The sequence below is a fragment of the Trachemys scripta genome, chromosome 3 (assembly GCF_013100865.1).
Source record: "Trachemys scripta elegans isolate TJP31775 chromosome 3, CAS_Tse_1.0, whole genome shotgun sequence".
NCBI lineage: Eukaryota > Metazoa > Chordata > Testudines > Emydidae > Trachemys > Trachemys scripta.
The window spans coordinates 4,925,093-4,947,629 of record NC_048300.1 but is presented as its reverse complement, the minus strand read 5'-3'; the positions used below and the strand labels follow the sequence as shown (position 1 = coordinate 4,947,629).

Here is a 22,537-nt window from a genome sequence, read left to right as displayed (position 1 = left end):
AGAACTGTATGTTGCCTTGTTACCTCTCTGCCTCAACATCAAAGAAATCTGCTGGTGCTAAATTCTATGACCGCTCCCTGAACTCCCAGTTTAACTGGCCCCACAGAATCCTCAGGACTCTGTCAGGCTTAACTTTGCCTTGCAGGTTAGGCCTTGGTATGTATCAGTTCCCAAACTGGAGAAGTGTCTCCCTGCAACATCCAGCCCCATCACTGGATGCTCTCAAACTAGCAAGTCCACTGTCTCTAAAGAGACAGTGTACACACCAGCTTGCTTGATTTAACCAGGAATTCACACTTTGCTTAATATAACAGCACTGATTTGTGCTTGTGATAAAACAAGAAGTTTATTAACAGACAACTGAAAGAAAGACTAACCATTTCTGTCCATTAGTTTTGCTTACAAATAAGACAGACATATAACACTCTTCAAGTCACTCAAACTTAACCGGCTACAATCCTTAGCTTTCTTATCTTAGTCATCTAAAGCGCCCGTTCAGCAGCACCCACCCACATGGTAGGGGATCCACCTTTCATGGATACAACGAATGCCAGCCCCCTATGTGATGGATAATAGAAACATCTTTTTGCTTCTCCTTATATTCACCAGAGTCGGGATGAATCACTGGGGTGCAGACGCGAGTGTGTTCCCATGTTGATTTCAGAACCTCCTATTAATTTGTTCTTCCAGTTTTTATCTCTGATGCAAATGAACTGCCCATTGAACATGGTGATGTCAGAGACCGTTCCCATTAGAGATGGAGGTAACTGTCCTCCCTCTTGTCTGGAAGACAACCTGGTTTTCTGTTTATTTGATCACAGACTTGAAAGCATAATATCGGCAAGCGTCCGTAATTCCTTTTTTAGTGTTAATATATGTATTTTGCAATGATATTAATGACTAGTGTGCCACTGGCTTTCATCTGATATCTTAAACAACATTCAGAACTACACAACAGTGGGCCTCTCTGTCAGTTGACATTGAAGGGCTCTTAAGGTCACAGGGGAGTCTTCTGAGGAATTTTTTTTTGTTTTAACTTTCATAGGCAGGCGCAAACAAACTCCTTCTTTTTTCTCCCCCTTCTTGTAGGGGCTTTGTTTGGACTTATGATGTAATCATTCTAATAAACGCCGTATTCATTGCTTTGGATGAGGAAAACCCATTGATTTCCTATGCAGAGTGGGTTTTCCTTTCTTTATATATCCTCGAGATCCTCTTGAAAGTGTACACTTATGAACCCAGGGCATTCTTTGCAAAGACCCAGTTCTGGAACTGGTAAGTAGGGTGCTGAGTTGCGGTGGTTTGGGGGTAGAGGGGATATGGGAAGAATATCTTGCAACTTCTCTTTGCAGCCAAAATGACTTTCCATTCAGCCTCTTAGTAGAATTAGATTCTTATTGTAAAAACAACCAGCGCTAGACTGGTAAAGTTCATACTTTATAGCATATAACGAAAGCTATTGCAAACATGAGATGGCAAGAGAAATGCTCTAAACTCAAACTGGAGTGCAGGATTAGAAAACTGGACTGGTTTCTTGGTACCAGAGTGGAGGCGGGAGGTGGCTTGTCTTTAAAAAGGAATGTATGTTTTAATTTGGTTTTCAACAATTGGGTTTGTGCTGCTTTTTTAATACTACTGCAGGAAGGTCTGGAAGTGGGGTGATAGCTCTTGTGTGTATTTGCCCTACAAATATTGGGAATGTTAAGCCCTGGCTGTCACTGACTTGCTGGCAGACCCATTGGAGCTTGTAGGTATAAGAGCTTTATCATACTTTTGATTTATTTAAAAAAAAAAAAGTGGGGTGGGACTTAAATACCTGTTAACAGAAACAACCGTTAGTTCCAACAGTCAATACAAGAATCCCCTCACCCTTCTCATTAGCTGGGTTCTTCTCCCCCCGTGATACTGGAACCCTACTAGTTTTCCAGTTGTCCAGAGACTTGTAGCACAGACTGGGCCTGAATTTCTAATGTAAACAAACAAGTAAAGAACATTCTAGGTCTCTTATCCACTGTAAAGAAGCAAAAACCAAAAAAGCGTAAGCCATTCTCCCCCCTTGCAGGTCATCTTTGCAAACCATATGTCCAATGTAGAAACTTTGCTTAGTCCTGGATGGCTGTTTCAGTGCATGAAGAAACACAAGGGCTGCTGTGCTAGGCAGACTGTACAAACTCAGAATAAAATACAGTCCCTGCCCCAAAGAGGTCACAGTCCAGCCATTTAGGGCCCAAACCTGTAAACGCTCCAGTACATGAATAGTTCCTCTGGCTCGGTAGGAATCCTTGTGTGCTTAACTTTAAGCACATGTTTGAGTGTTTGCAGATTAAGGCCTTGCATTGTGTCCATCACTATTCGTATCTAAATGGCTGCACTGCACTTGGATGTGCAATAGAATTATCTGTGTAATAGAATTCTTTCCATCAACACTAGGTTTGATACCTCCATCATTATCGCTGCTCTGATTGCTACGATTCTCAACGCTTCACTTAAATCAGGTAAGAACAGCATTGCGCTTTAAACCTTCTTCTGTGGCATTAGCAGACTGTTAATTTCTCAGGCACTTGTAGCTTATGTGGTAGGGTTTTTGTTTAAGATTTATCTCCTAATATCACTCTCGACTCATGGTTTCCATTGAAACTTATGAAGAATTCTGCATGTTTTGGGGAAGTATAAAAAGATTTAAATAACAATCCATGGAAGAATGAACTCCTAATCTGTACCCTTTGAGTAGGTAACATTGTTTAGATTACAACATAGTTTGTGTTTATTCCAGCTATGTATGTAATAGCGATGAAAGGTAGCCATTTAAATTAAATACTACCTCTTATGTTGGAGGGGGGCAGAAGCAAACCCCTTTATTTTATTTTGCGTTTTGAAATACAAACCACCCATCCCTGTCCGAATCTGAAGTATCGTGTACCAGAATTGTGTACGCCTCTTTGAGGATGATAGACATAGAACATCTTGTGATGCACAACCATCTCAGGGCCCTGTCTCATTCTGCTATTGTACTGTGACTGATGGGGGACACTTTCTGTGCTTTGCCTAGTGATTTAATTCGCCTTTGTCTTAAGCAAACAGGGCAGTATTGGAGATCATGTATACTAAAAGCTGCTGGTGCTTCTTTCTTCCTCAGCAAGTCAATACAACAGCCAGCAAGTGCTGGATATTGTCTTCATACTGAGAGTCCTCCGGCTCATCAGGATTGTGGATAGCATTCAAAGGTAAAGAATGTAATGGGGCTGTAGCCCTCTACCACTGCATTGAGCTGATCTAGAGGCTGGCAGGGGACCAGGTTTCCCAGTCAGCTGAGAAGATGGAGCCCTTGGTGACATACACAAGCAATACTGGTGTAGCTGGCTGTATCCATGCTGCCGTATGGCTTTACAAGGGCTGCACAGCTTTATAAAGGGGCTTTGATACCAGTGTAGTTATTCCCACATGGGAATGAGACGAAATTGTACTAGAATAAGGCACCTTTATCCTGGCATAAACTGCGTCCTTGCTAAAGGATTTTACCACTATGTTGGTGACACAACCAACCCAACAAAGTTTGTACCAATGGAACTCAAGTGTAGACCAGGCTTAAGGGCCCCTAGCAGCCCTCTTCTCAAACAGGAATAAGCCCCACCACTCACTCAGACACCTAAGCAAGAGCCCACTAGAGCAGACAAAGCACTGCCCCTGTGAAATGGGGAAGCCACACAAGGCCGCCCGGCAGCGGGCAGGCAGACCATGTTAAACACGATCAAGCCTACACCCCAGCCCCATTCTGCATTAATGTGGGACAGTGGCAGAGAAATGGCACCAACAACCAGCAGAGGCAAATGGGCCAGTGATCTCTGAGATCTGCCACCCCTTTTCTCTCTCACACCCCTGCAAAACAAAATGGTGCCTCTTTACACAATGGAGTCCCCCAACTATCAGGAATTCCTGGAATATCTCTTTAAATAAACATCTGGGCATGGGGCTCTCATGAATTGTCTTGTTCTAGGTTCCGGGTCATCATGACTACGCTCATAAACATTGTGCCGACGATGCTGACCTTTGGTGGGCTGGCTCTGGTAAGCACCCTGGACACGAACTCTGAAGTGCAGCAGTTCCTGCTGTAGCATGACCTTGTTTTCCTTAAAATTCCACGGTTTTATCTTCAAAAGGCGAACTATAAAGCTTCAGAGCGGTCACTCTCAGGCCAGAATCAAGGCTGTATGCATGGACCTGAATATTTTCAGGATTATTTATGCATAAAGCTGTTTCGCAGGATCTGGTTCTCCCTAGCTGCCAGTTCAGGAGATTAATTGATCTGCTTGATGCTGCTGTGCATTTCTCCCCCTCCCTCACCCACCCCCCAAAAATTGGATGATAAATTGGAAAAACCCACCTCCATCAACTAAGGTTCCAGTTCAAAATTCTTCTCCCTCTGTGCTTAGTTTATCTTTAAACCTTGTATGGAATCACTACTTCCTGGACTAAGTCTCTGTTAATCTTCTAGTACCAGCTGTCCTTAAAAAGTGTCTTGGGGAGAAGCCACAGTTGGTTCAAGTGGCCCAGTATTTAGGTACAGAATCTGGGAAGTGCATTGGGGAATTTGATGATGGAATCCTAGATGCTTCTGCACTCTGCTGGGTAAAACTGTCATGTGACGTTCCCCTCTATGGGAATGGGTCTCTTTCTCCCTAGGTGGTATACTACATGTTTGCTATCATTGGCATGGAACTATTCCAGGGGAAAATCCAGTTCTTTCCCAGGAATTCCACTGCCCATCATGCCCTGGAGTGCGGAAACCCTGCCTTAAAAGATTCTATGTTTGCTCGAGCCAAATACTGCAAGAACAACTTCAATGACATCACATCTTCATTCGTTGTTCTGATGGAGCTGACTGTCGTCAATCAGTGGCACGATATCCTTTCTGTATCTATAACACAGGGTCCAATCCAGAGTCCACAGAAGTCAATGGAAAGACACCCCCACACCATTGACTTCAATGGGATCAAAATGGAGACAGAAATGCGATCTTAATTCCCTTCAGTAAAGTTTTTAACTAGGAAGCGTCACCCAGGGAAGCTCAAATGTGTCTTGTCTTGTCTTCATCCTGACTGTCCCAAGCAGGGTGTTCTCAGCAGGGAGACGTTCCCTTTCTGCCCTAGTCCTTAACTTTATACTTCTTGCCAATGGCTTTGCCCTGGTCACTCATCAGACTGCCAAGCTGTACTTCATTGCCTTCCACATTGTGGTGGTGATCATGATCATAAAGTAAGTTCAGCGACGTTTCCATCTGTTTGGGCGTGGGGAAGCATGGGGCTTAGAGCCACAGCCGGCTGAAGGCCTGAGGTAATGTGTTCATGGGGCTCTTTCTGCCTGGAGGGCTGGAGCTCTGCTGCGTGGTTGGGCTGATACACTTGGGCTCCGGATTACGGTGGTTTCCCTGCAAATGCCTCCTGCTGACGGATGCGTGAAGAGGTACTGAGCTGGGGGACACCTTAGGGATGAAAAGGGTGATTTCTCCTCCTCAGAAGATGGAACATCCTAGGCAGGAAGGAACGAGGGATTCTATGTCCCCTGCGGAGGAAGGACTGGGGGTGCTTTAGAGAGGGGAGGTACAGCAAGCCCTGAACGAGTCTCATGGACAACAGCACTTAACTCTGTAAAGTGCTGCTTGGGGCTGGAATTTTAAAGAATAAGAATTAAACTGTGTCTAGCTGCAAATCTGACTGGGACTCTGCAGGTTCCTCCATCCCTGTTCAGTGCCGGGCCATGAAGACAGGTTGGGGGGGTCTTCGGCAAATAGCAAAGGCTATTTATTGCTCTGGGGGCATTTCCATGGTATCTAGGCACTGACCGATTTGTACTGATGGGCCATGAATTCCACAGTCTGCTATGGCAGAAATCCATTAATAATGCAAGGGCTTACTCGGCAAAAACATTGGGCATGTTGCTAAGAAAAGGCAGGATTATACAAACAGCGTGTCTTTCCCCTTTTTCCCTCCCCCCCACCCCTTCAGTATTCTCATAGCATTTATCCTAGAAGCTTTCTTTGTGGAGTACTCCCTGGAAAAGAGTGAAGTAGAAACTGCCATTGAGAGGAAAATTCAAGAGCTGGGAGTAGGAATCCAAGAGTAAGTAAACTACAGGGGAAACGTGGTACTTGGTGGGTGGGTCTCTCAACACATCCATTACTGAAGGGAAGTGTAATCAGATTGTCCTTCGTGATGTGCAGCTGAGGGATCTAGGTTTCCAGAGTCTCCTGGGTGAGTTCAGTTGCATTTCCTTGTGGTGATCAGATGCCTTGGACAAGAAACAGGTGTCTCTTCTGCATAGGCTCTTACCTACGCTCCACTTTCTCTCACATTCCCTCCTGCGCGCACACACATAGCTTGCCTGCCTTTGGCAGAGAGGGGTGTTCAGGGAGCTACTTTAGTGAAATCAATAAAACCGTCTCGAGCTGCTCTAGTCACTGTATTCAGAGACCATCCGATTTCCCTCATTAGACAGGCTGAGTGGCTGCAGTGGGCATCTGGACTCTGATTGAAAGGTGTGGTGTTAGTTCCTTTAAACCCTAGCCTAGAACGTGGCTTGGGCAGGGGAGTGTGAGCTCAGGGAGCTGACTTAGCCCCTAATGGGCCAACAGCTAAAATGAGACCCTCTCTGGACAGACATCTCTGCTCATTCCCAGTCGCAGGGTGGGAGGCAGACCGGCACCTGCCTCTTGCTGTAAGAGGCCGGCATTTCACTGACCCCGTTGGAAGACTGTCAATAGCCGCAGTTGGTTGTATGTTTAGAATGGGGAAAGGTTGCTTTCTCCTTCTCCCTTCTCTCCTGACGGAGGTATGGGAGTTCTGCTCCTGCATCGTAGGGTCTGCTCCATTGATTCTGAGCCATGCTCTGCTTTGCATGCAGAGGGGCCTTTGGGGGAGGGACTGCTGGGGCTCCAAGCCCCAATAGCAAAAGCCTGGGAGAGCCAGTCCAGTCCATGAACTTGTGGAGAGCACTGGAGTGCATTTTTAAGTGGCTTCATAGGGATATATATATATATTTTTTTTTTATTTAAAGGGAAGAACTGCGTGATGGTAAACTAATAGACAACATGGAAACCAGTGAGAATGACCTCGGAGGGGAAGAAATAACCAAGAAAAAGTCTAAAGGGCTGATGTTTAAAATAGCTTCTAAAAGTAAGTCCATTCCCGAAGGCTCTTCTCTGGGGAACGAATCCACTGCTGAATTCTCTGCTTGTTGGTCAGGTCTCTCGTGATTACAAATATTCCAGGGCGGTGAACTGCCGCTGGAAGACCCTGGGTGCTGACAAATGGAGATTTCCTGAATTGCTGTGAATTGGCATTAATCAACCCACAGCAATGAGTCAGTGAGTGCACCCTCGCAGGTGTGTGTGTGTGTTTTTAGGTGCAGTGTGCCTCTACCCAACTGAGCCCCTCTCCAATAGCCTACTTGTGCACAGTTGCCATTACAGGATGGCGTGTTAACTTGACCATTTTGGGGGGAAGAAAAAAAAGCTTAGTGGGACTCTAGAAGAAGCCACTTCTGGTGAGATGAGCTGTTCAAAACCTTAATTCTCCCCTGATCTCATCAAACACAGATGTCCAGGGCACTTCCGGTCCCAAGGCAGGGAGGGGAGCAGCCCTGCATTGGGGTGGCAGGGGAAGCTGATATAGGTGTAGCTGTCTCTGCAGCTAAAACCCACCTAGATCCCCTTTAAATGGCAGGCTGGGGCCCAGGAGTCTCTTTAGGAATATTTCCAACCCGCACATATCTTCTCGTCCATGAAGTATGATGGGCACTGGCAGGGCTCTTGGCTTGGCAGTTCGTAGCCCCGGCACCTCTATGCTTGCTGCGTCAGTTATGAAAGTTAAAAAATTGCTTGAGCCCCCAGCACTTCTTTCATCGGAGCACGCCCACATGTTTGTGCCATATTTGATCACAATCAGGCTCAACAGCCAATCAGAATGCAGTTTGGGGCTTTTTGGCATCCCCACTCCGATTCTAATAGTGTTTCTGCTGTTTTTATTGTAGCACTTTCTTTGTCAAGCTCCTGGGCTTTACAGCATGAGCTCGTTGCCTGCAGTAGCTACTTACACAAGGAACAGTCTTGGTGGTTCAGCTTCTCCAGATGTTAGGAAGCCTCTTTGTTGCTGTTTTCTCCTTGTATCCACTTCACTTTTATCCTGGCTGAGGCTCTTTGGTAACTCTTTGCAACTCTTACTGCTTGGTTTAATGCTCATCCTTCCCTCCCAGAAACTCTCTCCCTGTATCTTGGCTGTTTCCTGTTGAAGCTCACTATAAGCCTGCATTCACTGTTTAACACAAAAACTGACTGAAAGCCTGAGTCTAGGGGCTGCATATGGAGCTCCCTGCTTCAAGTGCTCTATCAAAACTGCTTCATTTAAAAAAATCCCTTGAACGGGCAGCAGTTAATGAAACCTGTTTGCTCTTTCAATGTGGATTTGTTCAGGATGTTCAAATAGTTATTGGGCAAAGTGCTAGAAAATGTGTTGTAGGGACCAATCCTACAGAGGGAGGTTCTCACATGTATATGGTTTTTATAGTGGTAAATAACACATGCTGATTGAAAGAGCTGCCTTTGGTTGCTGGGGAATGGGATGTAAGCCGGCAGCATATCACAGAATGACTTGACTTGACCACTCAGCCTTTGAGCATAAAGTAGCCATTCCCTTGATTTAACTAGCCTAGGCCAGTATAGAAACCAATGTATTTTTTTTTTTTTCTTTTCTCAGGGTACAGAACAGTTGACGCTTTGCTTCAGCGTATGTTTGAGGCAGAGATACTACCAGAAGATGATGGGCCATCAGTGGACGAAATCTTAAACCTCTCCCCTGCTGATGTTTACCCAAAGAATCCCACCTTTGACAGCGCTGCATAGGGGGGAGAACTGAAGGGAGTAGAAGTGGAAACACTAGCTGTCTCTATTAATTCTTAAGAGATCTCTGCTCTGACTCCAATTCAGACAACTTTGGCACTGTCATGTACAGGATTCTTGGAGTTCTAGAGCAAGTCTGCACAATGATGCTCTTCTGCACATTGGACGGGTTATATTTAAAGTGGCAGCAAACTGGTAGCACTCTGTGTCAGATTGCGGACTTTTACTCCCGGTAAAACTGACCATATAAATCCTGGAAAGGCAAATATTTCCTAAAGGGAAAGCTCATGGAGTGTTAAGAGTGTGCATCTTACTTAGATAGCTCGGTAAGAGATCATGCTACCTAAAAATATTGTAGCATTACATATATTGATTAAAAGTCTGACCTTGTTAAGGAATATTTAGCTACTTATAACTGGAAATTTTCTAGTACAGTGACTTTAGATGCACTACCAGTCAAGACTATATGGATAAATGTGTAAGCTAAAATAAAAATGATTGGCACAAAGCTCCTACTTAATGGGCTATTTCACTAGCCCTTGCCATGACATGCTTTCAAAGGGCTAATTAACCATGGCAGCTAAGTGGGGGGTGCACAGAGGTTGGCCAGTACCTTAACCTTTCTCAGCTGCTAATATTCCACAGCTGTGGGCAAATCCAAATAGCCTGAAACACTGTTCTGCAGAGAGGTGCGTGCAGATGAGCCTCTCACTCGTTCTCTAGAGTCTCTGCTTTTTTCAAGAAAGGCTCTAGCTGTTCTGGTTGCAAAGAAATAGTCATGTCAGGTCTCCAGACTTTACTGATGCAGAGATGTCTGCCTGATTTGTGCAAAGAGCCTCATACCATCATTCATTAAAGCATGTGAGGAAGTATCCTGCTGTAAAGAGACACCCAATCTACTCTGAGTAAGCAAGCACTCATTTGGGATAAGCCTGTATCAATACAGCGTGGGTGAGAAGGAAGGTATAGTTGATTTCACTTTCATACAGGGGCCCACACAGCTTTCCAAGACTTGCCCGAAGGGTGGAAGGAAACAGGAACAGGTTCTTCACCAGTAGTTGGTGGAGGAAGTTGCCTGTGTACATTGATGCTTGTGGGATGGGGGAGGCGCTCACCAAGAGCCAACTTTGGGTTCTGTCTGGCAATGCACAGTCTCCCTCTTCTACCCCCAAACGTTTGAAGCTGAGGTTACAAAAGGGACATCTGGCCCCTGAATGCCTCTGTTCCTTCTGCTCACTCACAAAGGTCTGAGCCTGGAACAGTGGCTGAGGGCAAGGAGGGAGGACTGTGAGAGTGCGCAGGGCTGTGCTTTCATGCTGCAGTTGCAAATGAAGAATCCTTACAGCTGGGGGGAGGGGGGAAGGAGGAGGAAGTAGTGCTCATAAAGGCAGTGGCAGGAGCTCTGTTCAGAGTCTGGAGGCTTAAAACCTGGGAGCCAGAAGCTAGATTGCCTTTCACAGCAGTCTGGTGAGAACCAAGAGGGACGCTCAACTGGATCTGTGACTACCCTATCACTCGAAAGCCTGCTGTAATGATTCACATTCAGGTTTGAGTTACACCACCTTCAAGAGAAAACCCAGTTCTAAGCCCCTAACTTCTATTCAACACAAACACAGTGTTTGCAGAGGGAGGTGTTTTACTACTGAATTGAAGTTTAACACAAAGATGCTGAAGCTTCACAACAGAGGTAACTTCCAACAGTATCAGGGGGAATGAATGAATTCTCATCTATATAAACCATGAACATTTTTAGTTACTTATAAAATACAAAGGGAAATGAAACCAAGCAGGATTCTTGTTTTGACAAAACATTCATATGGGGTACAGGGGAAGAGACTGGGTCTATCTGACAGCAAAAAACTAACAAACCTCCCCTAAATTCAAGTCCAGATGAAGCTGCATTAAAGTGTATTAAGCATGATCCTATGGAAAGAAAAGCATATTTTTCTGACTCAAACGGCAATGATTTTTTTCCCCTCTGATAAGTTACTTTATTTACAAACATTTGAAAAATAGAAATAGCCCTAAATTCTCATCCCAGCTTTTCCCAACCATTTAACTTTTCCTGTGTGAATAGCCTCATCTCCTTTCAGACACATGTATACACAGTATTTTGACTGAAGCAGTTGATACCCCTACTACTCTTGTCCTTGGGAAGGTGTTTCCTTTCTTTGATTTCAGTCAGCTAGAAAGCAGAACAGAACGCCTCTTGTTTCCTGACTGGTAGATTTTTGAAGGATCAGGTATTTGTGCATGGAACCCTGAATGTAACTTTCCTTTCACTTTTTTGTGGTAAGTCCTTGCACAATATTGTTCGCCTGTCCCTGAACAAGGGTAGAGAATTTCATCTTCTGAGAAGCAATCATACAGAAGAGTTTCTGGTAGACTTTAGATGAATAATCTTGGTCCTGCTAACAAACGGATAAGCAGCACAAAGACATCCTGCTGCTACTATAAATCCTAAACTGCACCAAGCACAAAATATAGACCAGCTGTATCCATGTTCCACATCATCAGGAAGACTATATATGAATGTTGGTAGGCGGTTTAGATCATATGATATACTTGCTGCATAAGTGCACAGAGAAATAGTGCAAAATATTCCTGCAAACAAAACATATTCTCAGGGTTAGTAGAGTTATACAGCCTGGGATAAATAAAAGAGCAAACACATCCCTGTTAAACAATAGTTTATATAATCAAAAGACTAGGCAAAAGCTGTTTTCTTACTTGGATAGAACATGTGGTATTAATGCTGGCATTTACAATGTTTCAGGGTCTTATCTGACTATACAAGGCTTTGAGCGCTGGCTCTGTATTTTAATTATGAACTTAATGTAATTTCTTGTAGTTCCTACTTGGAAAAAAGCTCTCAGTTTATACAAGCGGTTTAAGGTTGGCTGCAGTTGTTACCCCAGGAGAATTCTTTTAGAGCAGGGGTGTTAAGTGCCCTGCATGTGGATCCGTGAGGCCTGCTTAACATATTCAGATTGGAGACTCCTCTTTTTGCACCCCTGAAGACCCATGGCTGAGAGCAGCCTCTTCACACCTCACAAGATCCATGGTGGGCTAGCTGAGGCAATTGTTTTGTATGCACTTGACAAAATCTAGTCTGTGCATGTAATTTACTCAATCATGCATCCCCAGCCAGCCTTCCCCAGCATAGCTCTGATGTGGAAGAGTGAGCTCCTCTCCTCTCAGCCACTGCACATCTGTCTGCAGGAGCTCGTCTCCCTGTCCAGAGTGTCCCTCCTGGGTCGGCAGCAATCTATTGGGCTAGATGTTTCATTATGCAGTGAAATTAGCTATACACGTATAGTCACAATGAATTCTTCCTTAGGCTTGCACTTTACAGGTTTATGGAATAAAATCTATATGCTCAATATGTGGTTTTCAGAGGTTTATAACTTGGTCAAATCAATATACATTTCCTCCAGACCAGGGAAAATAATTGCTTCTCATTAAGGGCTTTTCCCACAATGAATTTAACCTTTCCTACCCTTTGACATTTTTGCTATTTGCAAAAAAAAATTGAAAGACTTTTTTTTTTTAATAATAGGAACCAAATAACACCTGTCCACCTTCACTCTGAAAAAACAGCCGAACACTTTTCCTCAAACTTCCCCAAAAAGTTCATTTTTAGGAAAAAACCAATGATGGAAAGCGGTAACCTGAGGGGTGAAAGTTTCAATATGTTATAAATGACTTGGACAAAAATAAAATGGTTACACTGACTTAACTATACGACTGCTGCTTTTGCTGTAATTTAGACTTCTCCTTTGTTGTTTTAAGGACAGAGTTAAGAAGGAATGGGGGGGGGAGGGGAACCTATTCCCTAGTCTTCCCCACTAACGTGAAGTTAGGGATAGATTTTGCCTTTAGACCCAGTCTTGTGCAAAAGAAGGGGTGTAAACTGCACCCCTCCAGGAGTAGCCCTGGCAGACGCTGTAACTCCAACACAATTTAGTCTCAGCCTCCCTCTTTGCTTTGGAAAGAAATCATTTCCCAGCAAATTATGACACCCTCCCATGCTGTCTCAGGTTTGCTGGCTGGTAAATTGAAGGCAAGGGACCAACGCTCTGCCCACTCTTCCCCATCCACATGCTCAAGCAGGGAAATAAGCAATGGCACAATGCCCACGTGCCCCTGCACGCCTGGTCCTAGAGTTTGCATAGTCTGTGCAAGCGCTGTAAGGGAGTGCTCTTACCCCTTCTTTCTCCCAGGCACAGCTATGCAGCGTGAAGAACAATCTTTTTATTCCCTTTTTTGGAAGAAGAAATTAAATGGTCCCTTTCGGTTTTCATACAGTACTCAGAAAAATCTTGCCTGCTTTTTTGACGTCTGCCCGAATAGCTGCAGTGGAAAGTCAGTTCTAACTGGAAAGATCAAAGGAAGGTGTTCTCTGCTGGTGGATAACAAGCACAGTCTACCAAAGAGAAACCTAATCAAGGGCTTCATTTGTCATTAGCACACAAAGATGGCACAATACCTGTCATAAGGAATAGAAGGCCTGCCACGTGCTGTGTGAGGCTTTCCTCCCAAAAGAAACTGACTGCCGCTACGATGCATCCACAGACAAGAACAGCAACTGCCATGCCCAGAAAACCAGCCGTGATTCTTCTTAAATCTGCTTCCGTATCAGAAGTAGAGCAGAGATTAAACACCACCCTTTTGCTTGGAGCAAAAAAGAGAGTGGCAAGGAACTATAGACAAACCCTATTGGCAAATGCAAGGTAATGCATATTGGAAGAATCTTTCGAGCCACTCATAGGCAAAGCTTGGTTCTAAGTTAATTGTAACCACTCAGAAGAAGGTGTGGGCTCCAGAGTGGATAGCTGACTAAACAACCCTCCTCAGTGCGTAGCAATGGTTAAAAGAGCAAACAAAATGTTTAGATGGAGATGCAATGGAACAGAAAGTAATACTGAAAGTGTTCTAATGTCACTACTGCACCAATGATGTGACCTGATCTGGAATACCAGTTCTGGTCACCCCATCTTAGAGAACACAGCAGATAATACAAGTGGTTCAGAGACAGACAACAAAAAGGATTAGGGGCATGAAAAAAAATTAACTTTAGAGTGAGAATGAAAAGATTGGGACTGTTTAGACAGGAGAGGAATAAGAAGGGACTTGACAGAGGTATAGAATATAGTGAGCAGTACAGAAAAATTAAACCAGGGGTTGGTTCCTATTTACCCTTTCTCATAACACAGAACGAGGGGATATCTAATGAAATTGCGAGGCAACACATTTAAAATAGATAAAAGTAAATACATTTTTACATACTGCGCAGTTAGCCTGTAGAACTCATTGCCAAAGACATAATTTAGGCCAAGAGTTTACCAGGAATCAAAAAAAGACTGACCAATTACATGAAAAACAAGAGCGTCCAGAGCGACATCAGATGGGATTTAAAATTAAAAAAAAGCTTTAGAAGGGATATAAACAGCCATGCTTCAGGGCATAAGCCAACTTGTAAAGGATGGGGGCTAGGAAGATATTTACCTGTAGGTAGGTTATTCCATATTTGCTTACTATGGGATTTCTTACCCCTTCCTTTGAAGCATCTGATACTGGCACTGGCCAGAGAGAGGTTACTGGTTAGACAGAGCCCTGGTCTGATTCAGCATGGCAAACCCTATCTACAGACCAGCACGCTGTCTTGCTTTTTCATGTGAAACACTGACAGAATTATGGAGAAACTTGTGCGTCCCCAGATGAGAGCTGACAAATCGTGTACTTACGAAGCAGATGCCACTCATCTTGCTGGATGGTCTTGGTTAAGTTGAATGGAATATTTCGTAAGCGCATTGGCTGGGAGAAATGGTATTTGATAGCTGTGCATCTCTGAACAATACCTTCAGGAAAGGAAGACAGAGACTTCATTAACCTGCCGGCTAAAAACCGAGCAGGTTCCCCCAGAGAACACTGTGTTAAACACTGACAGCTAGGCTGTAAATTGTCTTTTAATACAATTAGTCCACACTTCCTTCTCTCCATTTGCTCTCCCCATGCCCACAGACTACCTCGCTGCTTCTACCCTGCACTGAACACCCAACGCCCCCTCTCCCTACAAATGGCAGAAGCTTGATGCTAGTGAGAGATATGCAAGCCCCTCAGGCTGGGAGAGTTCACGCGCGCATGGATGTGCACACACCCACCCGCTGCTCTGAGTTCACTCTGGGGCCTTTTCTAAGCAGCCCTCTCCCCCCACGAGATGCTAGAGAGGATCCAGACCCACAAGGTCCCAGGAACTTGGGGTCAAATTTTCAAAAGCACTTAAGTGATTTAAGAGTCTAAGTCAATTTTTCAAAAGAGATGTAGGCAATTAGGAGCCCTAATCTCATTGAAAGTCAATGGGATACAGATGGGACATTGACACCTAGCAACCAGTGAGCCTTGGATAAGGACTTCCCCATCTCTCCTTAGAGAACAACAATCCCCCAGCTTGAGATCAAAGGACTGGAGAGGTGCAAGGTGGGGGGGATAAGTGTTGGCTGCTGGAAGGAGTCGGGACTCACCTGTAGTCTGACAAAGGAGGTCAGACACAGAGTGAGACCTTGAATCAAGGGGTTCCCTACAGCTTGGCTGGGCTCTTGGCTAACCAGAGCTTTAACCTTCAGTTCTCTATAATATCCTAAGGACTTCCTATGCTGTGTTCCAGATGACTAATAAAACCAACTGTTTGGACAGCGCTGGTGAGCGTCACTGCAAATAATGAGCGAGGTGCATGAATCCCTGCTGAGTGGACAAGTCTCCATCAGGGATCTGTCTCAGCTGGACTCACTGAACAGAGCTCACGGTGTGAAGTAGAGGTTCTGCAGGCCCAGAGGTCCAGTTAAGGAGGCAGTGAAGCCACGTGGCTTACCTTGGAGGAAAAGGGAGACCCCTAAGGGGTCTGGCACACTGAAGGGGTTCCTCCTAGAGACTGATCCAAATCTGGGGATGGGAGGGAAAACACATGACGCACCCCTGTCACAGTATGTAGCAGCTGCTTCTCCTGTGCGCGCTCCCACAGCACATGCAGAGGCACCCTGTTTGGCTGTGCTCTCAGCAGAACAAATGCCTACAAGATCCGCCACTGGCGGTATTCCCTGGCACTCCCCAAAAGGGGCTGTTGCTTTAACAGCCGTTACCTGGCCCCGTACGGATAACCCCATATTTGCTGTGCAATAAGGCAGTCTGGCTCCATTGCATCACTGAAAGGCTTTGTGACAGAAAAACCATGAGCAATTCTGCGGTATTTGTGAGGCAAACCCGCAGCCGGACCCGGGCTGCTTGCTCAACTGCACCAACGCGTTCCGTAAGCAGCACCTGCAGTGACTCAGCCCTAGACACACTGCAGCAGCCTGTCCCTGGGCAGGGCCTGGGTCAGATGCGTCTGTCTCGTCTATTTAGATTGTCAGCTCTTTGGGGCAGGGAGTGTTTCTTCTTTGGGGGGCTCTGTGCATTTCCCACTTGTGGTTCTTGTGGGCTAATGCGCCCTGGCTTCGAGTGCAAATGCCAAGAGGAGAGGGAGTCAATGCCACAGGCGTGAATGCACAGAGGGAACTCTTGAAGAACAAGAATTACCAGTAAATAACCTTTCTTTACTCTGTGTGTGTGTGTGCATGCAGTGTCCAGCACAAAGGAGTCCTGCTCTTGGTCGGGGCCTCAAGATACTATTGCAATATAAATAATAATTAAACTAAACTAGTTGCACCAGGAGCTGAAAGTGAATCACCCAGGAAGGGGATGGAGTAAGAGCCTCCCCTCCCCCTGCCTTGCCCAAGGGCATCATGGACAGGTCAGAGGACAGCCAGGCTACTAGGAGAGGTGCTGAATTGTAGGAAGCATGAGAGCTGGAGGGAGATGGAGTCAAGGAAGGAGATGGCTGAACCCAATATGTGAACTTTGTCTCATATCCTCAAAGATGTTTAGGGGCCCAACTCTCATTGGTTTCACTGAGAGTCAGGTGCATAAATACCTTGGAGGATCTGGAACCTTCCTTGTGAACCCTTTCTACCAGCACCTAGCCAGTGAGGGGACGTGACCTTAGTTTGGAGCACTGGAATTTACTATTCTCCACCCACCACAATGGTTCCCTTTCACTGTGTTTTTAGTTGAGATGCTTTTGGGTCTCAGACTGTTATGGGGGCAAATTCACTGTGGTCCATTTTCAAAAGGAAACACTCTTCTGACCTCTAGTCAGATGCACAAGAGGAGCAAACTTGGGACACTCAGTCAAGGTGACATCCAAGAGTTACTGGCTGTGGGAGATCAGCTGGCCACATGGGATGGCAGGAACTGGGGACCAAATGTTACTGACGTCCTTTTAGTTTAATTTACTATTAAAACAGATTAAATCCTTTTAACTAAAAGGAGACAGCATATGGAAAATAATGGGATGCAAGGTTGTGATCTGAATTTAACTATTCTGCAAAGGTGAAGGTGGTTTTTTTTTGAAGTGGTAAGCAGCTGTAAATGCATTTCTTACTAAGGGTAGGGCAGCGCTTTAAGGTGCTGTGCGGCACCAGCACTGGAGAAAGATCTGCCTGTAGAAAACCACCCCCATGAGGGGAATAGCTCCTAGCGCTGGTGCACTGTCCACACTGGCGCTTTACAGTGCTGAAACTTACATCGCTCAGGGGGGTGTTTTTTCACACCCCTGAGCAAGACAGTTTCAGCACTGTAAAGAGGCAGTGTAGACAAGGCCTATCACAATTAATATGAGTCTCAGGAAAGAGGCATATGCCTGAGAGAGAGGTGATGTTTATGGAAAGGAAAAAGTTACCCGTCTGCAGACACAAGGATTACGTGCTTAGGTTAGAGTTCAACTCTATGGGAATATCTATAAAAGGTCCTCTGGTGCTAGTCAAGAGTTAATGGGATGGACACACCAGTGTAAAACTGGAGAGTGAGAGGACATGCAGGGCCTTTGTGATTTCTCTCAGTCTACCTATTAATACTCTCTGGGACATTTCGAGATGGATCCTCAGCTGGTGTAAATCTTCATATTTGCACTGAAGTCAATGGAGAGATGCCAATTTACTCCAGCTGAGCTGGCCCTTGGACTTTAATAAGAAGCCAAGAATGTTGGCTGCAGAGAACAAAATGTCATTTTGGTTATAAACAGAGGCATGGGGAATGGGTTATGAGCAGGGCTGGCCCTGAAAATACAACATCCATCCCAGGGAAAGTATTTGCATGTGCTCTAGGGTGTAGCTGACTCCAAATCCAAAATGTTCTCCCTAAAGGCACAAGCAATGAAATGTCACAATGAGTCTGCTGAGTAGAAGCATAAGAACACTTAAAGCAATATCTATTTTTGCATTTCTCTACTAATTTGCAAGTGTACTGCTTGGCTTAAGATGGTATGAATTGCAGCACTTAAATGTGCATCTTCATTGCCATAATGAAAGCTATTTACCTTATTCTCAAGCCAATCTGGTAAATGAAATTTTGTGTCTTCCAAGGCACACCTCTGAAATGTTTCATTAAGTTACAGATATTTTGTGCAACATTCACTGCACCTAATGTTAACAATATAACTACCCTCTTCCTCTACCCAAGTGGCTAAAGAAGACAAAGTGATGCTGCCCACCCTTTTGAGCATGAAATAGTGTATTACACATTATTTGTTGCCGTAATTAAAAGGTTTATTATCTACTTATATAATATCAAAGTTAAATATTAGGAAAAACAAAACAACTAACCAACCAAATAAAAAACCCGCATTAAGTCAATCTGTGTAGTTTGAAAATGTTTAATCTATTGCTGCAACATAAAACAAAAATGTTATCTTTGTTTCCCAATATGTACTAAAGAAGAACATTAGCCCATGTCTATGTGACATAAGGCTTGGCTGTTCTACAAAGGTCTAATTTAACAGATGACAATAAAGGGAGGAAGCAGAAAAGTCACATCTCAGATTGGGGTGACAAACGATGCAAATGTCTGTTGACTATTCCTTTAAATTTCTGAAGGGACAGAGGTGTTATTATCTGGGCTACATTTATCTTTTTCACTAAGGAGGAACAGAGGTTCTACTAGAAGACCAGTGCAGATTTTTACACAAAGAGGAGATGTACAGGAGGCCTTGGAAGGCTGCTTCAGGTACACAGAGAAGTGACAAAAAATGGCCTACTTAATATTAGACAGCATATACTCAGACGTACACAGCAGCATAACTGTGGGAGCAGTGGAAGAGCAGCTACTGTAGGGAGTGGCCAGCTACTCCTGCACATAAAGCATTGGCAGCCAATCCCAGAGGGAGGATGGGGGCTGAGGGCCCTGCCGAAAGGGCCAGAGAACACCCCAAGGGCCATAGCTAGATCTCCTCAACGCCAGTGGCTTACAAAACAGGCAGTTCTGCACTCACTTCCTCTTCCATCACCTTGAACACACCAGTGGATCAACTGCACACTTGTCACTCAAGAGATGTCAGCACCAGGTATTTGTACACCTCTCTTATTGATCCTCAGGATTTCAACCTGCCTATGGGCTCCCCTTCTTCTCACCAGCCGGCAACTGCAGATTCAGGATTAGCCATGGAGCAAGGGTAAGTTTCAGTGTGGCCAACCTGACCCTCCTCCCGCATCGTGATATCTCGTAATGCAGCTGCAGGTGCTGCTCTCGCCGTGCCCAACCACTGTGCAGCTCATGCTCAGGCCTGAGAGTAACTACTGTCCCCCATGTCTCTGATGGGCAGGTCACAATCGTAGCATGGGATGGGGAGTACCAGCCCTGGAACTCGGTTCCACCTCTGCTCCACTGTCATGCACTGCTGGGCTCCCTTGCTAATGTGCAAGGGCTTTGGAAGAGGGCAGTAGGCAACCTCCATGCAAGAGGTTCTCTCCCAGAAAGAGCCTTGACCTCATTACAGTCCTGCACTTGGCCCACTGCAGAGTCATTCAGTTCAGCAGAATCTCTGTGCCGTCTAATTAATATGTTTATCCCAAATAATTTAACACTCTGTTTAATCTAATATTTTCTGTACATTCCTGGAAGAAATGTAACAGATTTCACTCACATGGGGCAACGTCATGAAGGAATCAGCCTATCCCCCCCTCCCGCAACAGCAGGGATCCGGGGCCATGCTGCCCACCCCCGCCCCCACCAGTGGGTTCCCCCAGCCCCCTCCCCTAGCACCCACGGCGCCCCCGGACTGCCCCCCCGAGCACTCGCAGCCCCCCACCCAAGTTTTAGTCATGGGTATTTTTAGTAAAAGTCATGGACAGGCCATGGGCCCGTGAATTTTTGTTACTGCCCATGACCTATCCGTGACTTTTACTAAAAATACCTATGACTAAAACATAGCCTTACACTCAGACAATACTCTATGCCCATGTATCCTCCCTCTCGCCCGGCGCGCGCGCACACACACACACACACACCATACTGAGGGGGAGGAGGCGAGAGGGTGGCTGGTGCCAGTGTATTTGTGGCAGTGGAGGGGAAGCCAACCGTATGGTGCCATTTTATTTGTTGGCATACCTCTCAAACATCCCTCATTTTGAAGTATGTCATTCACTGCAGGCTGAAAAATAACTCTATCCCATGCAAAGCCGGTGCCCTTCACTGTCATTACTGAAAATTAACAACATCAAAAATAAAGAACCATAAGGACGTGGTTATGGGACGAGGCATGTACAGTAAAGGAAGGAGTCCTACTGCAATTTAAGTTGCTTGCATGAATAATTGTTGTGTGTTTCATCCTGAATCTGTGTCACACACTGTCTCCCCACATGTGGGCCTGGCTAGAGTGAGAGGTATGCTCATTGGTGGTAAAAAGAGCATATATGGTGCCAGCATATAAAAGGGAACAGGCAGGGCCGACAAGAGGGTGGGAAACAGGTACAAATTACCAGGGCCTGGCAGTCCGGAAGGGGGCCCAAGGCCCGGTTTCCCCGGCTGTTTAGCTGGTCCACCCTTGCCGGGGGGGGTCTGAAAATTTTTTTTCACCAAGGCCCAAACCCGCTCTCAGCGGCCCTGGGAACAGGAAGGAGAGGCAAAAGGGTCTCTAGAAGGGGAGCCTACTACCTGTATATTTTGGGACTGGGAGAGGAGAAATGGAGTGCATGGTGCCCCCACACTGGAGGGAGAGAAAGGGATACATGGTGTGGGTGCACTGTGGGGGCTGAGTGCAATGGGGTCCCAGTACTGGAGATGGAGGAAGGGTTTATAGTGCCTGTGTATGGGGGAGGACTGAAGAGAAAGAGTGGTGCCTTAGTATCTGAAAGTGCATTGTGGGGGGAATGCAAGCTGTTACATGGTTCCTTTGCACCTGGGAGTATACAGTGCCCATGCACTGCGGGGGGGGATGTGTGAAGTGCATGGTGCCTATGTACTGATATAAAGGTGTGCATGGTTCTTGTGCACTGGAGTAACTGGAATGCATGGTACCTGTGCATGGGAGAAGTGGAGGTATGTGGACCCTGTGCATGAGTGGAGTACCTGATGCACTGGGAGAGAGAAGAGATGCACGGTGCATTGAGGGGCACATGGTGCACATGTAGTAGGAGAAGTTCTTGTGCTTTAGAGAGGGAGGGAGGTGTATGACACATTGGGGGATGCACGGTTCCTATGCACTGAGGGATGATGGGGGTGCATAGTGCACCATGCCTGTGTACTGGTGGGTGAGAGGATGCAAGGTGCATGTGGATTGGTGGGTAAGGAGATGCATAGTTTATTAAGGGATGCATAATCCACAGTACCCATGCATAGGGGATGTGGGTGCACGGTGCATTAAAGGTGCACAGTGCCAATGCATTGCTAGGTCAGGGGATACATGGTGTTTGGGCAGGGGAGTCTTGGATGTACATAGTGCCTGGGCACTGATGGCACTGGCGATGTATAGTACCTATGCAGTGAGAGTTCATGGTGTAGTAAGGGTCCATAATTCACATGCATTTGGAGGTGCATGTTGCCTGTTCGTTGGTGGTGAGGAGGTACATGCTGCCTAAAATTGGTGGGTAAGAAGGTGCATGGTGCTTTGGGGGATGCCCTGTACCCAGCCATGCACAGGTGGTGAGGGGTGCATGGTGTGCAGCGCTGTGCACTGTGGGGGGGTCGGGTGTTTGGTGCGTGGCACCCATGCACTGGGGTGGGAGGGGTGTGTAGTGCCCATGCACCATAGGAGCAGTGGGGTGCACAGTACCCATATACTGGGGTGGTGAGACGTTCAGTGCCTGTGCATTGGGAGTGGCGGGTGTGCACTGCACATGCACTGGGAGTGATAGGTTGTATGGGGCACAGTGCCCTACCTGAAGGTGCATACGGCACAGTGCCGATGCAGAGGGGTGCTGGGGGTGTATGCTTCACTGTGTCGTGCAGGAAGGTACAGGGAGTGTATGGTACACAGTGCCCAAGGCTGAGGATGCATGCTGCATAGTGCCCATGAAGAGGGGTGAGGGGTGCACAGTGGCCGTGCAGGGGGATATTGGGGGTGCCAGGCGCACAGTGGCCATGCGGGAGGGTGTTGGGGATGCCAGGGGCACAGTGCCCGCCCGGAGGGTGCCCGCTGCCCCGTGCCGCGCTCCCTCACCTCTCTCCACCAGGCTGTCCAGGTCCGGGTCGATGCCCAGGTAGTAGCATTTCCTCCACAGGCCGGCGTAGGTGGCGAAGAGCGGGCGGGCGCAGCCGGACTGCAGCACGCCCAGCCCT

At 46.2% G+C, this 22,537-nt stretch overlaps 2 protein-coding genes across 3 annotated transcripts in view; one reads left to right on the top strand and one right to left on the bottom strand.

The window, feature by feature from the left end:
* LOC117874157 (two pore calcium channel protein 1-like) overlaps positions 1 to 10,457 on the top strand; it is a 31,151-nt gene extending 20,694 nt beyond the window's left edge. For both annotated transcript variants that reach the window (XM_034764014.1, XM_034764016.1), the window contains 9 exons: positions 1,090 to 1,275; positions 2,431 to 2,495; positions 3,137 to 3,224; positions 3,995 to 4,064; positions 4,681 to 4,900; positions 5,163 to 5,253; positions 6,003 to 6,116; positions 7,051 to 7,169; positions 8,748 to 10,457. In XM_034764014.1, the coding sequence (XP_034619905.1) occupies positions 1,090 to 1,275; positions 2,431 to 2,495; positions 3,137 to 3,224; positions 3,995 to 4,064; positions 4,681 to 4,900; positions 5,163 to 5,253; positions 6,003 to 6,116; positions 7,051 to 7,169; positions 8,748 to 8,893 (1,099 nt within the window). In that variant the 3' untranslated portion in view covers positions 8,894 to 10,457. The remainder of the gene's footprint in view (positions 1 to 1,089; positions 1,276 to 2,430; positions 2,496 to 3,136; positions 3,225 to 3,994; positions 4,065 to 4,680; positions 4,901 to 5,162; positions 5,254 to 6,002; positions 6,117 to 7,050; positions 7,170 to 8,747) is intronic.
* A 717-nt stretch (positions 10,458 to 11,174) lies between these two features.
* The window catches only part of TMEM178A (transmembrane protein 178A), a 16,084-nt gene continuing 4,721 nt past the window's right edge, over positions 11,175 to 22,537 (bottom strand). The window contains exons 2-4 of the mRNA XM_034764017.1: positions 14,638 to 14,751; positions 13,380 to 13,517; positions 11,175 to 11,494 (exon numbers count right to left, since the gene is read on the bottom strand). Of these exons, the coding sequence (XP_034619908.1) occupies positions 11,253 to 11,494; positions 13,380 to 13,517; positions 14,638 to 14,704 (447 nt within the window). The 5' untranslated portion in view covers positions 14,705 to 14,751 and the 3' untranslated portion in view covers positions 11,175 to 11,252. The remainder of the gene's footprint in view (positions 11,495 to 13,379; positions 13,518 to 14,637; positions 14,752 to 22,537) is intronic.